General features: G+C 52.6%; 6 protein-coding genes across 6 annotated transcripts; 1 reads left to right on the forward strand and 5 right to left on the reverse strand.

Moving 5' to 3' along the window:
• Positions 1-230: 230 nt before the first annotated feature.
• Positions 231-2,199, reverse strand: K489DRAFT_380928 (uncharacterized protein). The gene has a single exon (XM_033604987.1). The coding sequence runs from the start codon at positions 1,987-1,989 to the stop codon at positions 703-705; it is 1,287 nt and encodes a 428-aa protein (XP_033459222.1). The 5' UTR covers positions 1,990-2,199; the 3' UTR covers positions 231-702.
• Positions 2,200-3,096: 897 nt separating this feature from the next.
• K489DRAFT_394903 (uncharacterized protein) lies at positions 3,097-5,549 on the forward strand (the record flags this gene model as incomplete). The annotated part of the gene is made up of 2 exons (XM_033606819.1): positions 3,097-3,525; positions 4,004-5,549. The coding sequence occupies exons 1-2, from the start codon at positions 3,509-3,511 to the stop codon at positions 5,547-5,549; spliced, it is 1,563 nt and encodes a 520-aa protein (XP_033459223.1). The 5' UTR covers positions 3,097-3,508.
• A 1,127-nt stretch (positions 5,550-6,676) lies between these two features.
• On the reverse strand, positions 6,677-7,884 carry K489DRAFT_380931 (uncharacterized protein). Its single transcript, XM_033604988.1, has 2 exons — positions 7,370-7,884; positions 6,677-7,312 (listed from the first exon to the last, which is right to left on the reverse strand). The coding sequence occupies exons 1-2, from the start codon at positions 7,481-7,483 to the stop codon at positions 6,926-6,928; spliced, it is 501 nt and encodes a 166-aa protein (XP_033459224.1). The 5' UTR covers positions 7,484-7,884; the 3' UTR covers positions 6,677-6,925.
• A 2,678-nt stretch (positions 7,885-10,562) lies between these two features.
• Positions 10,563-12,482, reverse strand: K489DRAFT_380934 (cytochrome P450). The gene has a single exon (XM_033604989.1). The coding sequence runs from the start codon at positions 12,396-12,398 to the stop codon at positions 10,707-10,709; it is 1,692 nt and encodes a 563-aa protein (XP_033459225.1). The 5' UTR covers positions 12,399-12,482; the 3' UTR covers positions 10,563-10,706.
• A 703-nt stretch (positions 12,483-13,185) lies between these two features.
• K489DRAFT_320173 (dynein regulator) lies at positions 13,186-14,621 on the reverse strand (the record flags this gene model as incomplete). Its single annotated transcript, XM_033601438.1, has 2 exons — positions 13,186-14,524; positions 14,584-14,621. The coding sequence occupies 2 exons, from the start codon at positions 14,619-14,621 to the stop codon at positions 13,186-13,188; spliced, it is 1,377 nt and encodes a 458-aa protein (XP_033459226.1).
• Positions 14,622-14,998: 377 nt separating this feature from the next.
• On the reverse strand, positions 14,999-17,189 carry K489DRAFT_380935 (glycoside hydrolase family 30 protein). Its single transcript, XM_033604990.1, has 3 exons — positions 16,715-17,189; positions 16,590-16,647; positions 14,999-16,514 (listed from the first exon to the last, which is right to left on the reverse strand). The coding sequence occupies exons 1-3, from the start codon at positions 16,785-16,787 to the stop codon at positions 15,107-15,109; spliced, it is 1,539 nt and encodes a 512-aa protein (XP_033459227.1). The 5' UTR covers positions 16,788-17,189; the 3' UTR covers positions 14,999-15,106.
• Positions 17,190-17,264: the final 75 nt, after the last annotated feature.

The raw sequence follows: 17,264 nt of genomic DNA on the forward strand, positions 1-17,264 counted from the left end.
ATGACTCGTGTCCTGCAAGCCCAACTACACGGCTGAGCTCTTAAACGGTTCTTGCGAAACCCAGCATTTAAACATAAAAATTCCATTGCGGTGCACAGTAACCGTGGACTGCGATTCTAGTCGACAAAGGCGTGTGTGTGTCCAGGATGATCATTTATTAATAAGTCACAGCACGGACTCAGGACAGGATTGATGGACGATCTTCCAACATGACTCTGCCGAGGCACAAATGGCAGAAGCTACGCGCAGCAGAGTTCATTGACGAATTATTGATATCTTATCATTGTGGTGCAATTCTGTACCCCGAGGCATCGCCATATTGAGCTGACCACGATGCAATGTGAACTCTCACATCTCCGGAATTCCGTGCAATCGCGTCCGTCTTTTGAAGTCAGGGCTGGACCACGTTGGGCTTGTCAGCGCGTCGCGTTGAAAATTAGAAAGATTTGATCGCCAATTCAGGAAAATCGACTTGATCCATGGATCTGATGATCTCTTAAAGCGCTGCTGCAAGCGCTGGAGACTTTCGACATCGCAGACTATGTCTAGCGACACCTCATGCTCCGCCTTGACGTAGGCCAATCCGCATGGACTTCAGAATTGATCGGAAAGGCGTATACTATTGCCCCGTACCTAGTAGATATGCACAGGCTCTGAAGTCTACAACATTGAAATAAGATGGATATCAAGTCGCAAGTTGTCCTACTGAGCTATGAGGGGAGAGCTATCCACTTCTGCCAATGGCCATGCCATAAAAACCTGCCATTCGGGTGGTAGCACATCACGTATGGCATGAACTTCCCGTCGCGCGATTGTTCGATCTCCGATCTCGCCCAGAAATTGAAGCGCCTTGGTGCGTCCGAGAACCGCGAAAAAAATCGCCAGCGTCACAAGTGCTCGAGGACGTTGCTCCAGAACGAGATCTGTGAATCTTCGCGGCACCATAAACGGAAACATGGTAATCCATCTCAAGAACACATCAGCTGCTGTTCCATCGACAGTGGTAGCCCGTCGGAATGATCCAATGTAGCTGAGAGCAGTCTCGTAGGCTTCCACGGTATCAGCATCGGACCAGTCGTCGTTCGATACTATCTCTTGCGAAAGAACCGCGGCAAGATCTGCGTCGACAGCGAGATCGAGCTTTGCGCTTGCGGACCAGATCGGCTCTGTCGTCTCAATCAATATCTTTAAGCCTCGGTGCTCGTCGACCTTTTCGATATCTGGTAGCACAGCGAAGGCCCCCCTCCCAACTTCGAGCCATTCCATAGGTGGCTCGTATGGCTCGAGGCTGCGCTCTTGCAGCATGACAAGCGCGTTCATTGTGATGAGTAAAGCGGCAAACGCGACCGCATCCGTATTTGACGAACCCAAGTTCGTCACAGCTGCCGTTTGCTCGCGTAGCGCCCAAACCCAGTACTTTAGTCGAGCCTGAACCAGAATCTCTTCGCGGTCATTTGGTAATGTCGTCAAAAGATGCGTCGCAGACATTGCGAAAAGGGCGTAAAGTACATTCTCGTGCTGGAGCGCGAGTTGTGGAACCTCATCGTACCAGAGCTCTCTCCAGACCAACGGCGAGGTCAGACCGAACGGTCGGGACACATTCACCATCCAGTGATGCATGAGTCTAAGCTCTGTGAAGCGTCTTTGTCTCGACTCGTCTAAGGTATGGGACTGCACTGGCTCAGCGCTTAGACTAGGAGCGATCGAAGCCATGTCCGCGTAGCCATGTGAATCACTCGGCGAGGACTTTATGTGTGTTGTAGAGCCGTCTTCGACTTTTGTTTTGACTGCAGGAGTTCCATCCACATACGCATAAGTACATGTTAAACCTAACCGTCGACAGACATGGCATTCTGGCAAGGTCTCGTCGCACTTCACGCGCCGCGTTTTACATGTCTGACAACCTTTCCGGGATTTCTTGTGGCCAACCTTGGGTGCTCGGATACTATTTCGCCGAGCCTGGGTTGTTGTGTTATTACTTGATGACATCTTGCTCAGATTGCTCGACGGCTAGGCTCCAGCTTAAAACCAAAAGGGCCTTTCATCAACGCAGGTTTCGATTGCTTATGCGTGACTTGATCCGTCAGGATGATGTTTCGACACGGAAATGACTGCGACGTTACTGCTTTGCCTGATATGTCAGACTTGAGAGCGGGAGCTAATCCGAAATATATTGAACAGAGGATATTGTTGACGTTGACATTCATTGACGATGCACAGCCCGCTTGAATCCGTTTGGGGTCTTTTCATCACTGCGCTTGAGCCCGGGTGCTCCCGCAAGCACCAAATGGCTACACGAAAATACTTCTTGGCTCTAGACTACGTAGGACAATGGAAAGGCAGCAAAGTGAATTTCTCTGGAATCTTGCAATGACAAAGGCAGGGTCACCAGCGCCGGTTGCAAATCACTCGCCATGATGAACCATCCTTCTGGCATTGTCTTGAACGCAAGGCTTCACGTAGCCCAGGGGCCCAGACTCCGTGACCGATAACCGTCGATCAACGAGGCAATGCGTTGCCCGCACACGAGCAAGAAGGCACGCACTCTTTTTACATCGCAGCCCTGGAGATTCCTTGTCAGTTGAGGCCGGTACGACGACTCAGATAGGTCCACTGATGGTCAGCGAAGCTCTGTTGCGCTGTCATTCGAGTCTTCGTCTTCGTGTACCGTCAGTTTCGGTGTCAGACGCAAGAGGAAATTGCGGAAGACTCTATAGGTTAACTTTCTTTCAGCCTGCTAATATAACTACGGTGACGACGTTGAGCCAGGATCCTCAACGACATGGCTTGACCCTATTCAATTTCTACATGGGTGTTTAAATCACAGGCGACGGTTGCTTTATGTTCATCGGGACCATTCGAGGAAGGAGCTTGTTGCATATCGCTGTCCATTCCCGCGGTCTACGACAAGGCGAGCAAATTCAAGATGTCCTGAGAATACAACACCTGGCGTGTCGTTGAGTAAAATCTGCCAATCAAGGTTTTTGAGTCTTGTAATCACTAATAAAGTCGGCCCAAGTCGCCGTGCGCTTTCCGGGCCGTTGTCCAGGAGATCTATCGTTGATTCGCTATTTATTGAGGATTTTTAGAGGTCGACTCTGGCACGAATCAACGATTACAAACGAAATGAATGACATTTTGGTTTGGAGAAAGCATCGCCTACACAGCGGAGATCCTCTAAACATGGCCGAGAAGAACATTGGCTCGGAATGCTGAGGCGTTGCTCATAGCCGGATGGGGCACCTCGGCGCGCTTGATCCAATAAACAGAAGGAGGCGTGCTCAGGCAAAGGACGAAATATACCTGCAGATTGCGCTTTTAAGGTTATCGCGAATTTGCGGCCCATGGAAAGCAACAGAGACGAGTCGCGTTGAGATCGGAGCACGATAAAGAGCGAGGGTCGCGACAGTGAAGCCGATTGCAGACAGGCCCCGGTTTTTTGATCTAATGAACGTACAGAAGCCTGCCAGGTTTGAGGTGCGAGAAGGTTCCTACCGAACCTCCGTCAATGTATTTGATCAACAGGTAAGAGATGCATTGATTCATCACACTGCACGATGTAGCCATTCAGCAACTTGCACATCCTCGCGTACAGCCGCTGTGCTTGCCTCAGCCTTACTGTTCCAGAAAGCGGCGCGAAATTCGAATCAAACTCAGAGTATCATCAGTATTCATTGAGGCTGTCATGGGAATTTGAGTGATTCAAGGATGAAGAGGATGGAGTCTTGAGCAATGATATATGGGCGTTTCTTAAGACCGTTGTGAGAGGCATCAGGGTGACGGATGACTCATCAGGATATCACGGAAATATCGGACATAGCGCGTGCTTGTCGGCAAAGATCCAAATTTGGTCTTTGACATCACGACTTGATGACTATGTACACCGAACCTCTGGCTGTATGCTCAACGTACTAGTTTCCATCATCGGCACCATTCCAAGTCGCTCGCAAGTTCACCGGCGACTTGTGACAGCGGTGCGCCCCACACTCGTTTGCCGGCACAGCGTCAAGTCAACTTTGCCACCCACCCAAGATGTTACTGTGACAAGCACAAGATTTGTCGCGGGGAGGACCGATGGGGCAATGTCAAGGCGCTTGGCGCAGATGACAGAGGAAAATATCGAACAAGGTGGGAGGAGCGCTCAAAGAGCTGTGGAAGAAGCCGGCTTGTCGGAAGAGCTCAGGAAAAGTCTGGAGCTGAAGGCTGCGATGGCAGATCTCACCAACGTGGACGGCGACAATTCGCGCACACAACATACTTCCAGCGGACTAGGCGCTGCAGTTGAAAGCTTTATATCGGAATCGGAGCGTAATGTAGATACTTCTCGACCACCGCTCGTCAATGTTCAGAAGACAACGCTCAGAATACCAAGGTCGCTTTCGACGCCTAGTAAATCATCAATCTCAAGTGGTACTCCTCGACCCGGCGTCGGCTCACATACAAGCTTGAGACTTGCCAATGCGCTAGATCAATCAGAGGCGTATAGATCGACTCAAGATGCTAACGTCGTCGACGACGAGCGGGCTAGATTTCGAGCGGAGATGAAGGAACGTTTCAAGCCTGGAGGTCGACAGGTCGCTGCTACTCTGCAAGGCCTCGCGGCATTGGCAGACCGTCGAGTTGAAGAAGCCATGTCACGGGGAGCTTTTGCCAATCTACCGCGAGGAAAGGAGATTGAGCGAGACCACAATGCCAATAGCCCTTTTATCAATACGACCGAATACTTTATGAACAAGATGATCCAGCGGCAGGATATCGTTCCGCCATGGATTGAGAAGCAGCAAGAGGTCACAAGTACTGCGAACAAGTTTCGTAGTGGACTGCGTATTGCATGGAAACGTCATGTCGCCCGAACGATAGCAAGCTGGGGAGGCGACCTCGAGAGCCAGATGAAGCTCGCAAGCGAGTATGCTTTCGCTGAAAGCCTCGGTGGCAACTTGCAAGCGGCCGACAATTTTCAGGTGGCTAAACAAACAAACGAGATGCCCACAGCGACGATCAAGGATGACCTGGCAACTTCAGATCGCGAACTTGTCTCCAAGCAAGACATTGGACCTGTTGCGACTGAAGGTCTGGTCGGCGAGAGTGAAGTGAGGCTGACGGGATTCGTCCAGCCAGAGGCTTCGTCAAGTCAAAATGAGACTCGCGACACTCCCGGCTCAGGCCATAGCCGACAGCCAACGGTAGAACCGTTCCGAGACCCGCAGTGGGAACGCACAGAAAGAGCATATCACCAGATTGCCATTGCGAACCTCAATTCTTTGACACGGTCGTACAATCTAATGGCTCCCGACATGGCGAAGAAGCCTTACTTCTCGCTGGAGCGAGAATTACGGGCATGCTTTGCGGCCGTCGCGCCACAAGTTTCAGACGCCATTAAAGAGCGGGCGTTGGCCTCGTCCGTACGAGGCAGGGAGCACATCACTCGTGAGCCCAAAGGAGTACTAGCAAAGTTCGCCATAGACAAAGCTGGCCACGTGTATGATGAGCAGCGACCGCAATACGGATTTCGCGAATTCTGGAGAGATCTGTTCTCGAAAGACAAGTAAACACTTGCTAGATGTCCCGTGACATTCTGCTGTACTCCCACGTGTGTATCGTAACTTACATACTCTGTTTCCACGACCTGATCTCTGTGCTCATCTACGCGGCCTCATGAACACCACGTTAAGTGCTCAGGCGTATCACATGCTGCTGGAACTCTGAATACACAGCTTGGGGTGCATGTAAGCTTTGTTTGTACATACACAAGCCTCTCATGGCAGCCGCGTTGCAAGGTCAAATTGGGTTGTACAGTAGTAATTTCACAGGCTCGAAGAATGCAGCCAACGTGTCAATGGCAACTGCGTCATCGTGGACAGCACCTTCAGGGTAATAAGTGTCTCCATGGATCAAATTTGTCATGGGGCTGACGCCGATACGAGCAACGTACAGTAGATCCGCCCGTTGAACGAGCGATCCACAGACAAGCGGTGGCTGGACGTTTCGACGTTCCGCCGTGTCTCTCAAGCTGGCAGTTCCCGATCGCCGCAACGCGCGCGTAATCGGACGAGGCCCATTCCGTCCGGTAGATGAGAGGCCTTCATCAGGCCGGTGAGGGGGCACTTTCTCGTCAGTGCCCGTTTGTCCCGTGTGGGATGTGATGGTCGAACTTTCAGTCATTTTAGTGCAAACATAGCGGCACTCCGGGCCGTCTCCCCAGACTTGAAGTGCCAACCGCCAGCTGGAGTTTTACCAAGTACCCGGGTTCAGTCGCTCGACCTCGCTTCGTCGAAATCAACAAGGCTGACTAGATACAGTGGGCGGATCCGCCTTGTCTTATGTGCGCCATCAGAGGCTTGTGAGTAGCTTGACCCACCATTCGAGCCTGGCAAGCGACTACGAACAACCAGACACGAGACGCACGGGCGGGACGGGATGGTCCCCTTTGGTGGCCACTTTCCAGCCTCGCGATCAAAATCGTCGAACATCAATAAAACTAGGTGTCTCCCGATCGTGGGATCTCGCTCCGTCATGAGCCTCCAATGATGCCGAAAACTCGTTCCACGACGGGCGTATGGTCGCGCTGCGGCTTTGTATTGCACAACTTCAGAGCGAGACCAAGCCCACGGCGTCGTCTGAAATTCGATCACTAATTAACGTACAAGAGAGGCCGAGCAAGCGGAAATATGCGGAAGTTACGATTATTGATTGCATTTACGTTATATCTTCGTCGATGCCGCACGATCCTGTGCGCATCTCCTATATTCATTTCCGTGTATGTCGCCCACACGCGCACACAGCTTTGGAGCATCCTGGTGTGCGAGAGGAGCCCTCCCTCCTCCCGGACATCTGTCATACGTTTTGCGCACCCTGGCCGGGCGCATCGCAGCTCCTCCGGGTCGAGGAGGTGGTCTCAAGAATAGAAATTAGAAGCAGTTTCAGGTCACGAATGTCGGACAGGATCCCAATAAGGACGCGAGGTGGGCTGAACCGTCTCTGCCGCAGGACTGATCGAGTCGCGCACGGTCGAAGGGGAGCGTGACTTCTTTTTGTGATGATTCCGATTGTCTCGATATCGATTGACGTGCCATAGCATCCAGCGGATAATCCAGTTGTCCTCATTCATACGATCAGTGTCACGTCCCAGTTCGTAGTATCGTCGAGTTTCCGGCCGGGCCCGTTCGTATATTCGCAGAATCTCCCGTTGAGTGGCCGCTTCACTGATTTGAGCATTGCTGTAAGGCGGCTCGACTTTAGGATCATTGCGCAGGGACGGGATTAGAGCTTCTGGACTGGATGCAATTCGGGAGCGTCCCTCAACAGCCTCCGCCTGCTCGAACTGTCACTACGCCATCACGATACGAGGAGAGGCAAGGACGCGATGTACCTTCATCAGTCCATATAATTTGCGGTGTATGGGTTCGTCAGGATCCAACATCAAACGTTCGAAAAATCGCTTTTTGGATTCGCTTTGGGCCAGAGGCGGAAGTAGTGGTGGCATAACTTAAAGAGCACGAAGTGAATTCGAATTCCAGGCCCAGACTTGTGGAGTGCACGTTTCGTATAGGCTTCAGTAAGCCGGCAATGGCAGAATGGAGGACAAATGCCGATGTTTAGGAATCAAGAGAAAAGCGATCCCGAACTTGTGGTAAGGAGGTATCACTTGAGTTTTGAGCGAGCCCACGTCAGCGGTAACCCGTGGTCGCAATGCGCTGCCAGCTCCGACCCGCACGGTCACCTAATCTTTCATTGCAGACATTAACGCACTTTCACGTTACCGCTGGGGCATCGGGAGCGGTGGCTGTCGATCGGGTAGACAGACAAGCAGCAACGCAGGAGGGTAGAGCGACATGTTTGGCGGAACGCTTGGCCCGTGTAACTCCTCGTCTACGGACGTTTGCTGAAGGTCGGTGGGTTTCGAGCGTGGATGCTCGCGCCCATGGCTTGCATCGGCTCGCTCCCGTGGCTCGTCGTCTTATGAACGATGTCCCACTCATGGTCCACTCATACGGCCAGGCCCAGAACCGGACCGTCACCCCGATCATCGACCCCACCAGTAAGCCAAGCCATGTCTAAAAGCGAGCGGCAATCTTCAAAGCCGGCCCGACGCCATCAGAAAGACGGTCTTGTTCTTTACTGCCAGCCTACGTTTCCCCATCGTCTATTCTCCGTGATGCAGCATGTATGTACTGAGATCATCTGGCTTGTCCAATTCCAGACAAGCGAGAGCAGCTGTCTGCCGCCTGTCATCGCGGTGTCCTGATAAGGAATGCTTTGCAGACGCTGCCCCGGTCTGGTCCTTGGACTATTCTGATCCATCGATCGATCGGCAACGGGCGAACACGAATCTTGCTGTGGAGCTCATCGGGCTGCCGGGCGAAAACGCACTCACGGGTACATAAATTGTTTTGGCCTGCCGTCCAGTTGTATGAGGCAGCTGCGAAGGATCACCGATTGGGTGACATTGGTCCACTAATGCAGTAACGGCACCGCTAATAATACAGATTATAGAACAACGTACATGGCTCTATTTCGGCTGCAGAAGTTGATTGAGGCGCACGGGCGAGGGAGGGGGAGGGAGGGAGGGAGGAAGCGCCCACTGGACTGAGAAACCTCCGCCACTGTACCGCACATACCACATAGCATGTCTTGCCACAGCCCATAGATACATCCATAGATGCTATAGATATGTAGTGTTTGCATAGATGTTTGTATATGCGCACATGCATGTGTATTTGCAAGATGCGTGCCACATGTCCCGCACGAATTAGTCATGGTTGCTCTGTTTTGTTGCTACAATTCCCACTACGGTTCACCTGGGCGCCCATCATACGGGCTCCCCGGCTCGAAACGGGTGAGAGGAAGGGGCTTCTGTGCTGTGGCATTGCTGGTGGCTGACGCGATTGGCAAGTATTGACGCTCCCAGATGGCCGCCGGTATGCAGGGACCTCGGCGGCCCGTTCAAAGGCTGCAGATGGCATTTGGAATGTCAACCACGAAAACGAACCAGCCATAGCGTCATCCACCTCCACTCGCACAATCTGCGTGGAACAGGGCCACAACGTCGCTGCGGCGAGCACCTGTGCAAATCAAGAAGTTCCAGCGCGGCAGGCACGGGCGATCTCATCCACATCGGAACGGCGTCCGTGACGACAGGTTCGGCATGCCCAGCAACGTTTCCCATACCGCACGAAAGACCCCTATGAAACAATACCACCTTCCTCCTTTTCTCTTCGCTTGGATCAAGACCCAGCATTGGTTAGTGCGACACCTTTTTGGAAGAGAAGGCCAATGCCGCCGACTGCAGACTTGTACGGATGGCGACTTTTGGCGGTCGCGGCGGTGAGTTGTATCCTTCCACGGCCTGTCATTTTGATGCGGCATGTACGTGGCGACAGCCTTCGAGTCATTGATGAAGATCAACCAAGACGTGGTGGTCTCCTTAGCGTTCTCCCACATCACAGTAGTACATTGGCCCTCTGACAACCTCCCAATTATCTCCCCACGAAACCGGATCCCGGCCACGGTCATCACCGACACGACCTAACCTGGTCTAACATCGAAACCAAAGTCGTGTCTGATGCTTCCCGTTTTCAGGCGCGGGATGGATTCGAAGCGATGTCCTAATAATCGATGAACGAAACCGTGCGATTTCCGTCTCTCAAGCCAAGACCTTCCCTCTGAGTCAACCACCTCGTGGCCGATCCCCGCGAGCAGATGATCGACATTTCATTTCGTCAGGAGCTTATTTACAGTTTACCGAGCCGAACTCCATGCCTATTGTAGCGGAGAAGGCGTGCCATGGTTACAATTTGGACTGCGCGGACATATCGCAGGCCTAACACTATTCCTTGACTAGTTCCGACGCAGGTGTAAGGCGGTGCGTCGCAGGACTTCACTCACAGCCCTGCTACTGCTGACGTATCTGATAATTGTATCAGGCCCCACCCTTGCCTTCTGCTTCCCAGCGCGGCGGCCGCGGCGCAGCAGAATGTCCCGCGCGTAATATTTTGAGTGGAGGCGTGGGGAGGTTTGCAATCCGCCAGCGTGGCAAGTGTCCTGCACTGCAAGACGGGAGGCCTGGCCAGCTCCTACACCTTTTTCACGCCCCTTGCATTCACGAAGGACAATTTGTGGAATCAAAAGGCTTCAAGCAAGTTTGGTAGCCGACCTGTTGTTTGGTATGTTTGCGGTGAGAGTTGCCTGTACGATGGACGTTCCTATCGTTCGTGAATTCACACCACTTATTATACAACAACACCAATTGGCCGCAAATCCGGTGGACTGGTTTTACAGCCCCCTGTCCGCAACCACGGATCACCACGGCCATGCAGCTCAGTAGCTCCGAGCATAACGTCGCGGTCCTTTCCCGCGTTTCCTCTTATTTCTTGTTTAGGTAGGCCTCTTTCCTATTAGGTGAAGTTAATGTCAATGCACATGCTGCACTGACACAGTAGCGCCGCTCGAATGTTCGACCTCAACCGCCTGTATGCACCGCCGTGCATGCGAAGCAACCTTGGAATGCGCAGAAGTGGCACAGACATACAACTCTTCTCATCCTTGTATTTGACATGTCGAACGAGCTTATATCCTTGCCGTCATATTGGTGAAACTTCCTGAGCTTACTTTCGCGGCATATGCCCTCGACGAGTGTTGGGCTAGTCGATAGCCCAACCAGACAAGCGCAGGATCAAGCGCATGCATTGGCAGTAATTCGCCTTCTCTCACACGGCTGTTTCTTGTGATTTTACATCATCATCGTCATCATCCTTATCGTCATCCAAACCTCGCACCTGCAGCCGACAATATCCTCCCGGGCCAGCACCGAGAGGCTCGGCGAGATAGCCACCGTTGTGTCTCATCGATTCATCGCCGGAGATCGCTGTCGTCTCAAACCTCGACCAGATCCCAGCGACGATTGCTTTCATGTCTAGCATCGCCAGGTTCGAGCCTACACACATCCTGCCTCCAGAACTGAAGGCCCAGAACCACCGCGCCATCTCCTTGGCATGCTCTGGTGTCGTTGACGACGTCACGGGGAGCGAATTGCCGCCAGGAGGAAGCCATCTCCGGGGTTCAAAGGCTTCGGGATCGGGGAAAACATCTTTGTTTCGGTGCAGACTCCACGCTTGAGCTTGGACGCGGACCCCGGTCGGAAGCTCGTGTCCACACAGGATGGTTGGTGAGCATCCCTCAGAAACTGTGGGTGTCACCCGAGGCTGTTGACCAGGGATGGGAGCGTGCAGCCTAAGTGTCTCCATGATGATTGCATGCAGTATGGGCAAGCCATCAAGCGCCCGCGCATCCCATCGCAGCTGCCTAGGGAGATTGCGGACTTCTCTCCTGAGGAGATCCTGCCAATGTCGATTTGATGGTCGGCTGACCTCCCATGCAAGGTAGGTGAGCGTGATGCTCGAGGTATCGAGACCTGCTAGGGTATGGTCCAGCAACTCCGCAGCGATCTCCACTCGGGTCGCCTGATCCACAGACGTCATGCTCTTTCCGATTGATTGCGCAGTGACCTTGATCAAGCCCTCTCTGAGCTGTGCATACACGGTGGGGAAGCATTCCGGGTGGTCATGGTTGGTTTCTCCGATTGCGCAACTTGCTTCTGCAGCTTCACACAATCGCATATTCCATCGCTCGATCTTTTCACTAGACTCATCGACCCATCGCGGTACAATCGTCCAAAGAAGGCCAAGACTTGACATGAATTTGGTGAACAAGGGACATTCCTGTCGCCAGAACGTGTAAACCTGCCGAGCTTTGAATTCTCTCAGAAACCTCACCGACTCTTTCTGATCTTCGAGAAGGTTGGTAGCATTTGTCACACCGAAGACGTAAGCGGAGACAAAATCCAATGCCGCCGCCGCGAAAATGTCATAGAATTCAACGCTGCCTCCCTCGCGCTCACATCGTCTCATATCGTTTCGGATGCGATCTCGAAGTCTATGCCGGACCACAACGCTCGTGATCCCCCGGATCGCAGCACTTCCGAGCAAGGTCGACTTCGCGTAGACATTACTGACGAGTCGCTTCCTCACGCCGTGATGTTTCCGATCCGGCATAGCGAACATGGGTTCAACACCATAGTTGGCGAAACCGATCTGGTACCACTCGCCTTTTTCAAATCCTCCCGTGTAAATCGTCTTGATGCCCCCATCGACACTGTTGATCGCGACCTCGTTCGGAGCGATGCGGACGATTGGACCGAGGCGGGTATGGGCATCATGGACCACGAGGGTATCCCGCTGATGAAGACGATGGTGCAGGATCCACAGCGACGAAAAATGAGCCGTGGGATGCGCCGCTGGGATCCTGGATAACGGAGAGATGAAGGTGGGATAGATTATGAACTTGTAAATGGCATAGGCGATGATCGCTATGGTCACTGCTGACACCATCATCACCGCCATTGTGCTGGAGCGAGTGGTCTTTCAGTGTCGATGATGGGATGAAAAGGCAGAGAGATAGGTTCAAATAAGTTCAAGTCTCAAAGACGTTCAGATATCACTTCTTGTTCCAAATATTCATGATTAATTTGGCAAAAGTCCCGGCAGACTTGTCCGGTACAAGCTGGATGATCGCAAGACTGAGCAGCGAGTCACTTGCCGCCTTGTACCGTGGTTTGCAAACACACTACCTAGTACTCAAGGGCTTATCGGAAAGTGGTAGTGTGTCATGAACTGATAAGCATCGATTGCGGGCCTGACTGGATATCGCGTCGGAGCGATATCCTGAAGCAACAGATCCTCGCGTCGAAGATTACATTCACGAGAGTCTCCCGACGAGATTTGCAAGTCAAGGACAACAGATTCCAAATCTCCAGTCGAAGTCCAAGTGGGCTCCAGTTGGAAAAGGAATATCGGTGAGTTTACAACCCTAACGTGCAATTGGGGTTAACAACTTGCTTCCGAGCGTTCAAGAGTACCGCAAAGGATCCGGGCTCAGTCAATATGCACATACCTAGGTAGTCACCCATGAACATGTCCATATCAAACCTGGGCCGAATCGAAGAGGCCATTTCGGGACTCCAACTGATGCCGAGGGTATCGTTCTATGTCATACTCGATCGCCGGGAACTAATACTATGCCCAGAAGCAAAATTTCCGCCAGACATTCGGTCACATAGCGATCCATCCATCACGCCCAGAACAACGCCGTCGATGATTGTGTCGTGGTGCTCCTTCAACAAAGGTTTCCTCATGCACTGAACACCCTGACCCCCAGATCTACACTGCCACAAGCAAGTAAACACCTTATCTGCTCCTCCTTCTTCCCACCACCCTCTTCCACTCCGTTGGTCCCGTTCGCTGCAGCATCGTCCTTATATACACTGGGTGCCCACCGAAGACAGCTCACGAAGTGTGACGCAGCCTCAACCACGCGCACACATTTGCCTTCTTGGCTGAGATCCCAGCATCGAATTGTTTTGTCATCGCTGGCCGACAGCAGGTATTTCCCTCCCGGGTGGAAGATCAAGGCTCGAACCCAATTGTCATGTCCCGTCAGCGTTTTGAACGTGATCCCCGCTGCGGTGTGTAGCTTGACGAGCTTATCTCGAGATCCCGTGGCGACAAATTCGGCAGTACTCGTGACCGGAGGAGGTTTCTTCAGACCGGCCAGTGCCGCGAGATGGACATACGTCGCAGGCGGGGCGAACGCAGAACATTCTACGACATGCTCATGCGCCGCAAGGGTCGATCGTGCTGCCGCCGAGTCTGGTAATGACAAGTCCCATATCCGAGCGGTCTGGTCAGAGGATGTGCTAAGGAGGAGTCTGCCGTCCACACTCGGAGATATTGAACGGACCCAATCAGCGTGACCGCGTAGTGTGCGCAGGCAATAGCCTGTTGTGACGTCCCAGATACGAATAGATTTGTCTCGGCTCGCAGAGGCAAGAAGATTCCCGGAGAGCGGTGCGCCGGCTGCGCCCGAAGGAATGAAGCGGATGCTGCTCACACTGTGATCGTGTCCAGGTAGTGTGCGAATATTCTTGTATTCCTCGGCTGGATCCCAAAGCTTTATAGTCAAATCCGAGCTGCACGATGCGAGCAAAGTGTTGCCGCGCGGACCGCCGAAATCTACGTCGAGGACAGCTTTTGTGTGTGATTTGAGCGTCCGCTCTAGCTCTCCTAATTCGTAATCCCATATCTTGATTGTGCAGTCCTCACTACCCGATGCCAAGCTTGAGAACAGTGGATGAAAGGCCAAACATGTGATCGGTAGACGGTGGCTCTGCAGTGTGTGCCGTGGAGGCGCGCGCGGTAGCCATGTCGCCGGGTCGTGTGTCTTCCTCGCTGCGAGGGAGCTCGGTGTAGCATGATCTAATTCGTGCTGCAGCTGCGTCGCGCGCACCTCAAGGTCCATAATCTTCTTTTGTAACCGCACCACCGACGTCCATTTCTTTTCGATCAATCCTTCATACTTCTTCGCCGTGGCCGCGTCGAAATTGCTCTCCGGTAGGTTGAGGTCATCTCGTAACGCTTGAGCACTGGCCGTGTGCCCTGTTGATAATAGATAGGCGATCAAGGACTTGTGGCTGTCAGCTTCCGATCAGTAACTGTCGCACATTGACTGGCAAAAAGAAGTGACCCATACAGTTCTTCGGCTTGCCGCGAGGTCAGGATCGCACTCATGTTGGCGCTATCACGATGCTGCCATACACCGCCAGTAAGTGCGAAGCTTGATATTTTGATTATCGTGCTCGTCAGATGGTGCGATCCTGGTTATATATAGACGACTTCGCTGCCTGTGATTCCGAGTGTGCTGGGTGTGTGAAATAAGTGTCACGTCAGGTCCCAGGTGATCATCGGTCATCAATGCATTGCGATTCGTAAATGGAAATCTTTGTGTTGCTTCACATGTCATTGTCACACGAGTCATGTGGAGTGTTGGTGACCCCGCGCTCGTTCGCGCCTATACAAATTCAGGATACCAAAGAGCACTGACAATGATGAGTTATTGTAAGATACAACGAGAAGAAGTGCTCGCTCCACCCATTTGAAAATGCAATCATCGTGAATCAATTATTTTCTACCATTAATGTTGCTTTTCAATTGTGGTCACAATATATTTCAATTGGATTGTCAATATTCAAATTGAAAACTTTTGTACAGATACCTCAGATACCCTTCGCAAATCGAACCGTCCGTATGCTTTGCGCTGGAAGTGTGACGGTGATTGTTCCGAAGTAGAGAACGTTGGGAATGATCGGCACCGTACGCCAGTCGTCGGACGGTGTCGTCTCCACGATTTGAGTCAGGATGTTAGCTTTGTCGGGCACCTGCAGTTGGATGGTCTGTGGCGTGGTTCCATTGTTCATGAACATAATGTTCCAGTATCCATCCTTGCCCAACGTGGACGTCTGTGTGGCGGGACGAGGGCCTTTGCTTGCAATGGCGAAGACACCGTCGGGCAGATTGGTGTGGTCAACGTCGTGGCGCACGGAGCCTGGGCGATGGAATGTGGCCAGGTGTTTCAGCAGGAAGGTGCGCTTCGTAGTGTAGAAATTGTAATCTCCTGTGCGATTGTAGTCGCCGTCGATATAGACGAGGGCATCATTGAAGCCGCTGGACGCGTTGAAGGATTTGTAGCATGTGTCGCCAAACACGGAGGGCGAACATGGTAGAGATGACACTGCTGTCCACCAGTCGAAACTCTCAGCTTGCAGGATCGTCAGGTACTGCCAGACTTGACGGGCGACAATTAATGTATTGGTCATCCCGGGATCGTACTGGGAGCCAAAGACTGCCTGACCAGTTCCGGCCGACGTAGCACAACAAGCCTCAGTGAACTTGACCGGTGGTGAAGTTTTGCCCTTGGTCAGACTCTGGATGTCGGTCCACAGTGCTCGAAGGTCGCTGTCAAGAGGGAAATCATAGTTATGGAGTGCAAGGCCGGCAACTGTCTCGGTGGAGTTCGGCAACCATTGCGACCACGTGTTCCGGGCTTGGTTCACTTGACTGGTCTCATCTCCGATGACACCGACATTCTTGGCTGATGTCGTGGAAAGCTTCCGCTTGATCGCCTCGAATATGTAGGCGCGCTTCTCCGGACCAACGGTCATGCCTTCTTGATCGCCAGCAGGGTGCAAATAATCGGGTTCATTCATTGGCGAGACATGGCTGATCTTGATACCCTGATCTGTGTAATGCGACAAGACTTTGGCGATGTAGTCGGCAAAAGCTTCGGTAGCATTGGCCGTGAAATCCCATCCGAATGATCGCTGGTTCGAAGCGATAAAGCTTGGCGCTGAGTTGAGGAAGAAAGTGATAGATGGAACAGAATGGTTTGCCGCATACTCGAGAAAACGTCGGCCTGCTGGGTCTCGAGAGAAATCGTATGTGCCATTGGTCAGCGCGGGTGATTGGATATTCCTATAGGGTTGGTAGCAGTCGTGAGTGTCACTACCGCCATTCGAGCCAAGATTGTAGCGGTAGGAGGAAAGCCAGATGCCGCTCGGTGAGAAGAGAATGTCCGCGAGCTCAGCTTGTTTCTCGACGGGAAAATTGGCTAGATCATTTGGCCACCTAGAAGTAGAAGCATCAGTGACTGGGAACGGAAACGCGGGAGTGCGCAGATGCGGCAGATGACAGGAGATTCACCAAGCACCTGCAGCACCAAACGAGGTCAATGTTTGCCTCGCAGTCAGATCGATGGTGACTGTGAAGCGACATCAATTGTTAGCCTGGCATCATATATATAGAGCGAAGAGCGAACAGCGACGTACCAGCAGCTGCGGCCACCGCGGGCACTCCATAAGCTGCGATAGCTATACCGGTCCATGCTAGAGAAGGGAGCATCGTGCACAAGCGCCGGCTAGGAAGAAATTCTCCAATGTCGCGGATGAGATGGAATGTTGGAAAGAAGTCGTGATCAGTGAAGGTGCAACGACGGCGCAAAGGGAGGAGGGACTAGAGCAATCGCCGTTGGTAAGAAGACCAAACGAACGTTGGAAATGGTCAGGACCAGGGTTTGTATATACAGTCAGTTGGAAAAGCCCAAGGGGACAAAGGGCCGACGAAGAGAGTACGCGCGCCACTGGCTGTGACGACGACTGCTTCAGAACACTCCAGGGCTACAGATGATCGGATACACGCGAAGATGGTCGCAGTCACCAACTCGACGTGGCGAGCGCCGTGCGCGTTTCCCAGGTTGTATACAAGGACGTGGCGCAAATTTGTCTTTCCAGGAACGAATGTTCGCAGCACCTAGGCAGGACGGACGGACGCTGTGTGTGGGTGAATGACCTCAATCAGACAATCGCCCTGAAAGTTGTG

The sequence above is a fragment of the Dissoconium aciculare genome, assembly GCF_010015565.1.
Source record: "Dissoconium aciculare CBS 342.82 unplaced genomic scaffold K489scaffold_7, whole genome shotgun sequence".
Taxonomy (NCBI): Eukaryota; Fungi; Ascomycota; class Dothideomycetes; order Mycosphaerellales; family Dissoconiaceae; genus Dissoconium; species Dissoconium aciculare.

Excerpts from the sequence above, each read along its gene's own strand:
- K489DRAFT_380931 (XM_033604988.1), bottom strand. The coding sequence starts at position 7,483 with ATGCCACCACTACTTCCGCCTCTGGCCCAAAGCGAATCCAAAAAGCGA. Across the intron at positions 7,313-7,369 it reads AATTATATGGACTGATGAAG|GCGGAGGCTGTTGAGGGACG; the intron begins GTACATCGCGTC and ends CAGTTCGAGCAG.
- K489DRAFT_380934 (XM_033604989.1), bottom strand. The coding sequence starts at position 12,398 with ATGGCGGTGATGATGGTGTCAGCAGTGACCATAGCGATCATCGCCTAT.
- K489DRAFT_380935 (XM_033604990.1), bottom strand. The coding sequence starts at position 16,787 with ATGCTCCCTTCTCTAGCATGGACCGGTATAGCTATCGCAGCTTATGGA. Across the intron at positions 16,648-16,714 it reads CGCGGTGGCCGCAGCTGCTG|TCACCATCGATCTGACTGCG; the intron begins GTACGTCGCTGT and ends GTCGCTTCACAG. Across the intron at positions 16,515-16,589 it reads TTTGGTGCTGCAGGTGCTTG|GTGGCCAAATGATCTAGCCA; the intron begins GTGAATCTCCTG and ends TTCTACTTCTAG.
- K489DRAFT_380928 (XM_033604987.1), bottom strand. The coding sequence starts at position 1,989 with ATGTCATCAAGTAATAACACAACAACCCAGGCTCGGCGAAATAGTATC.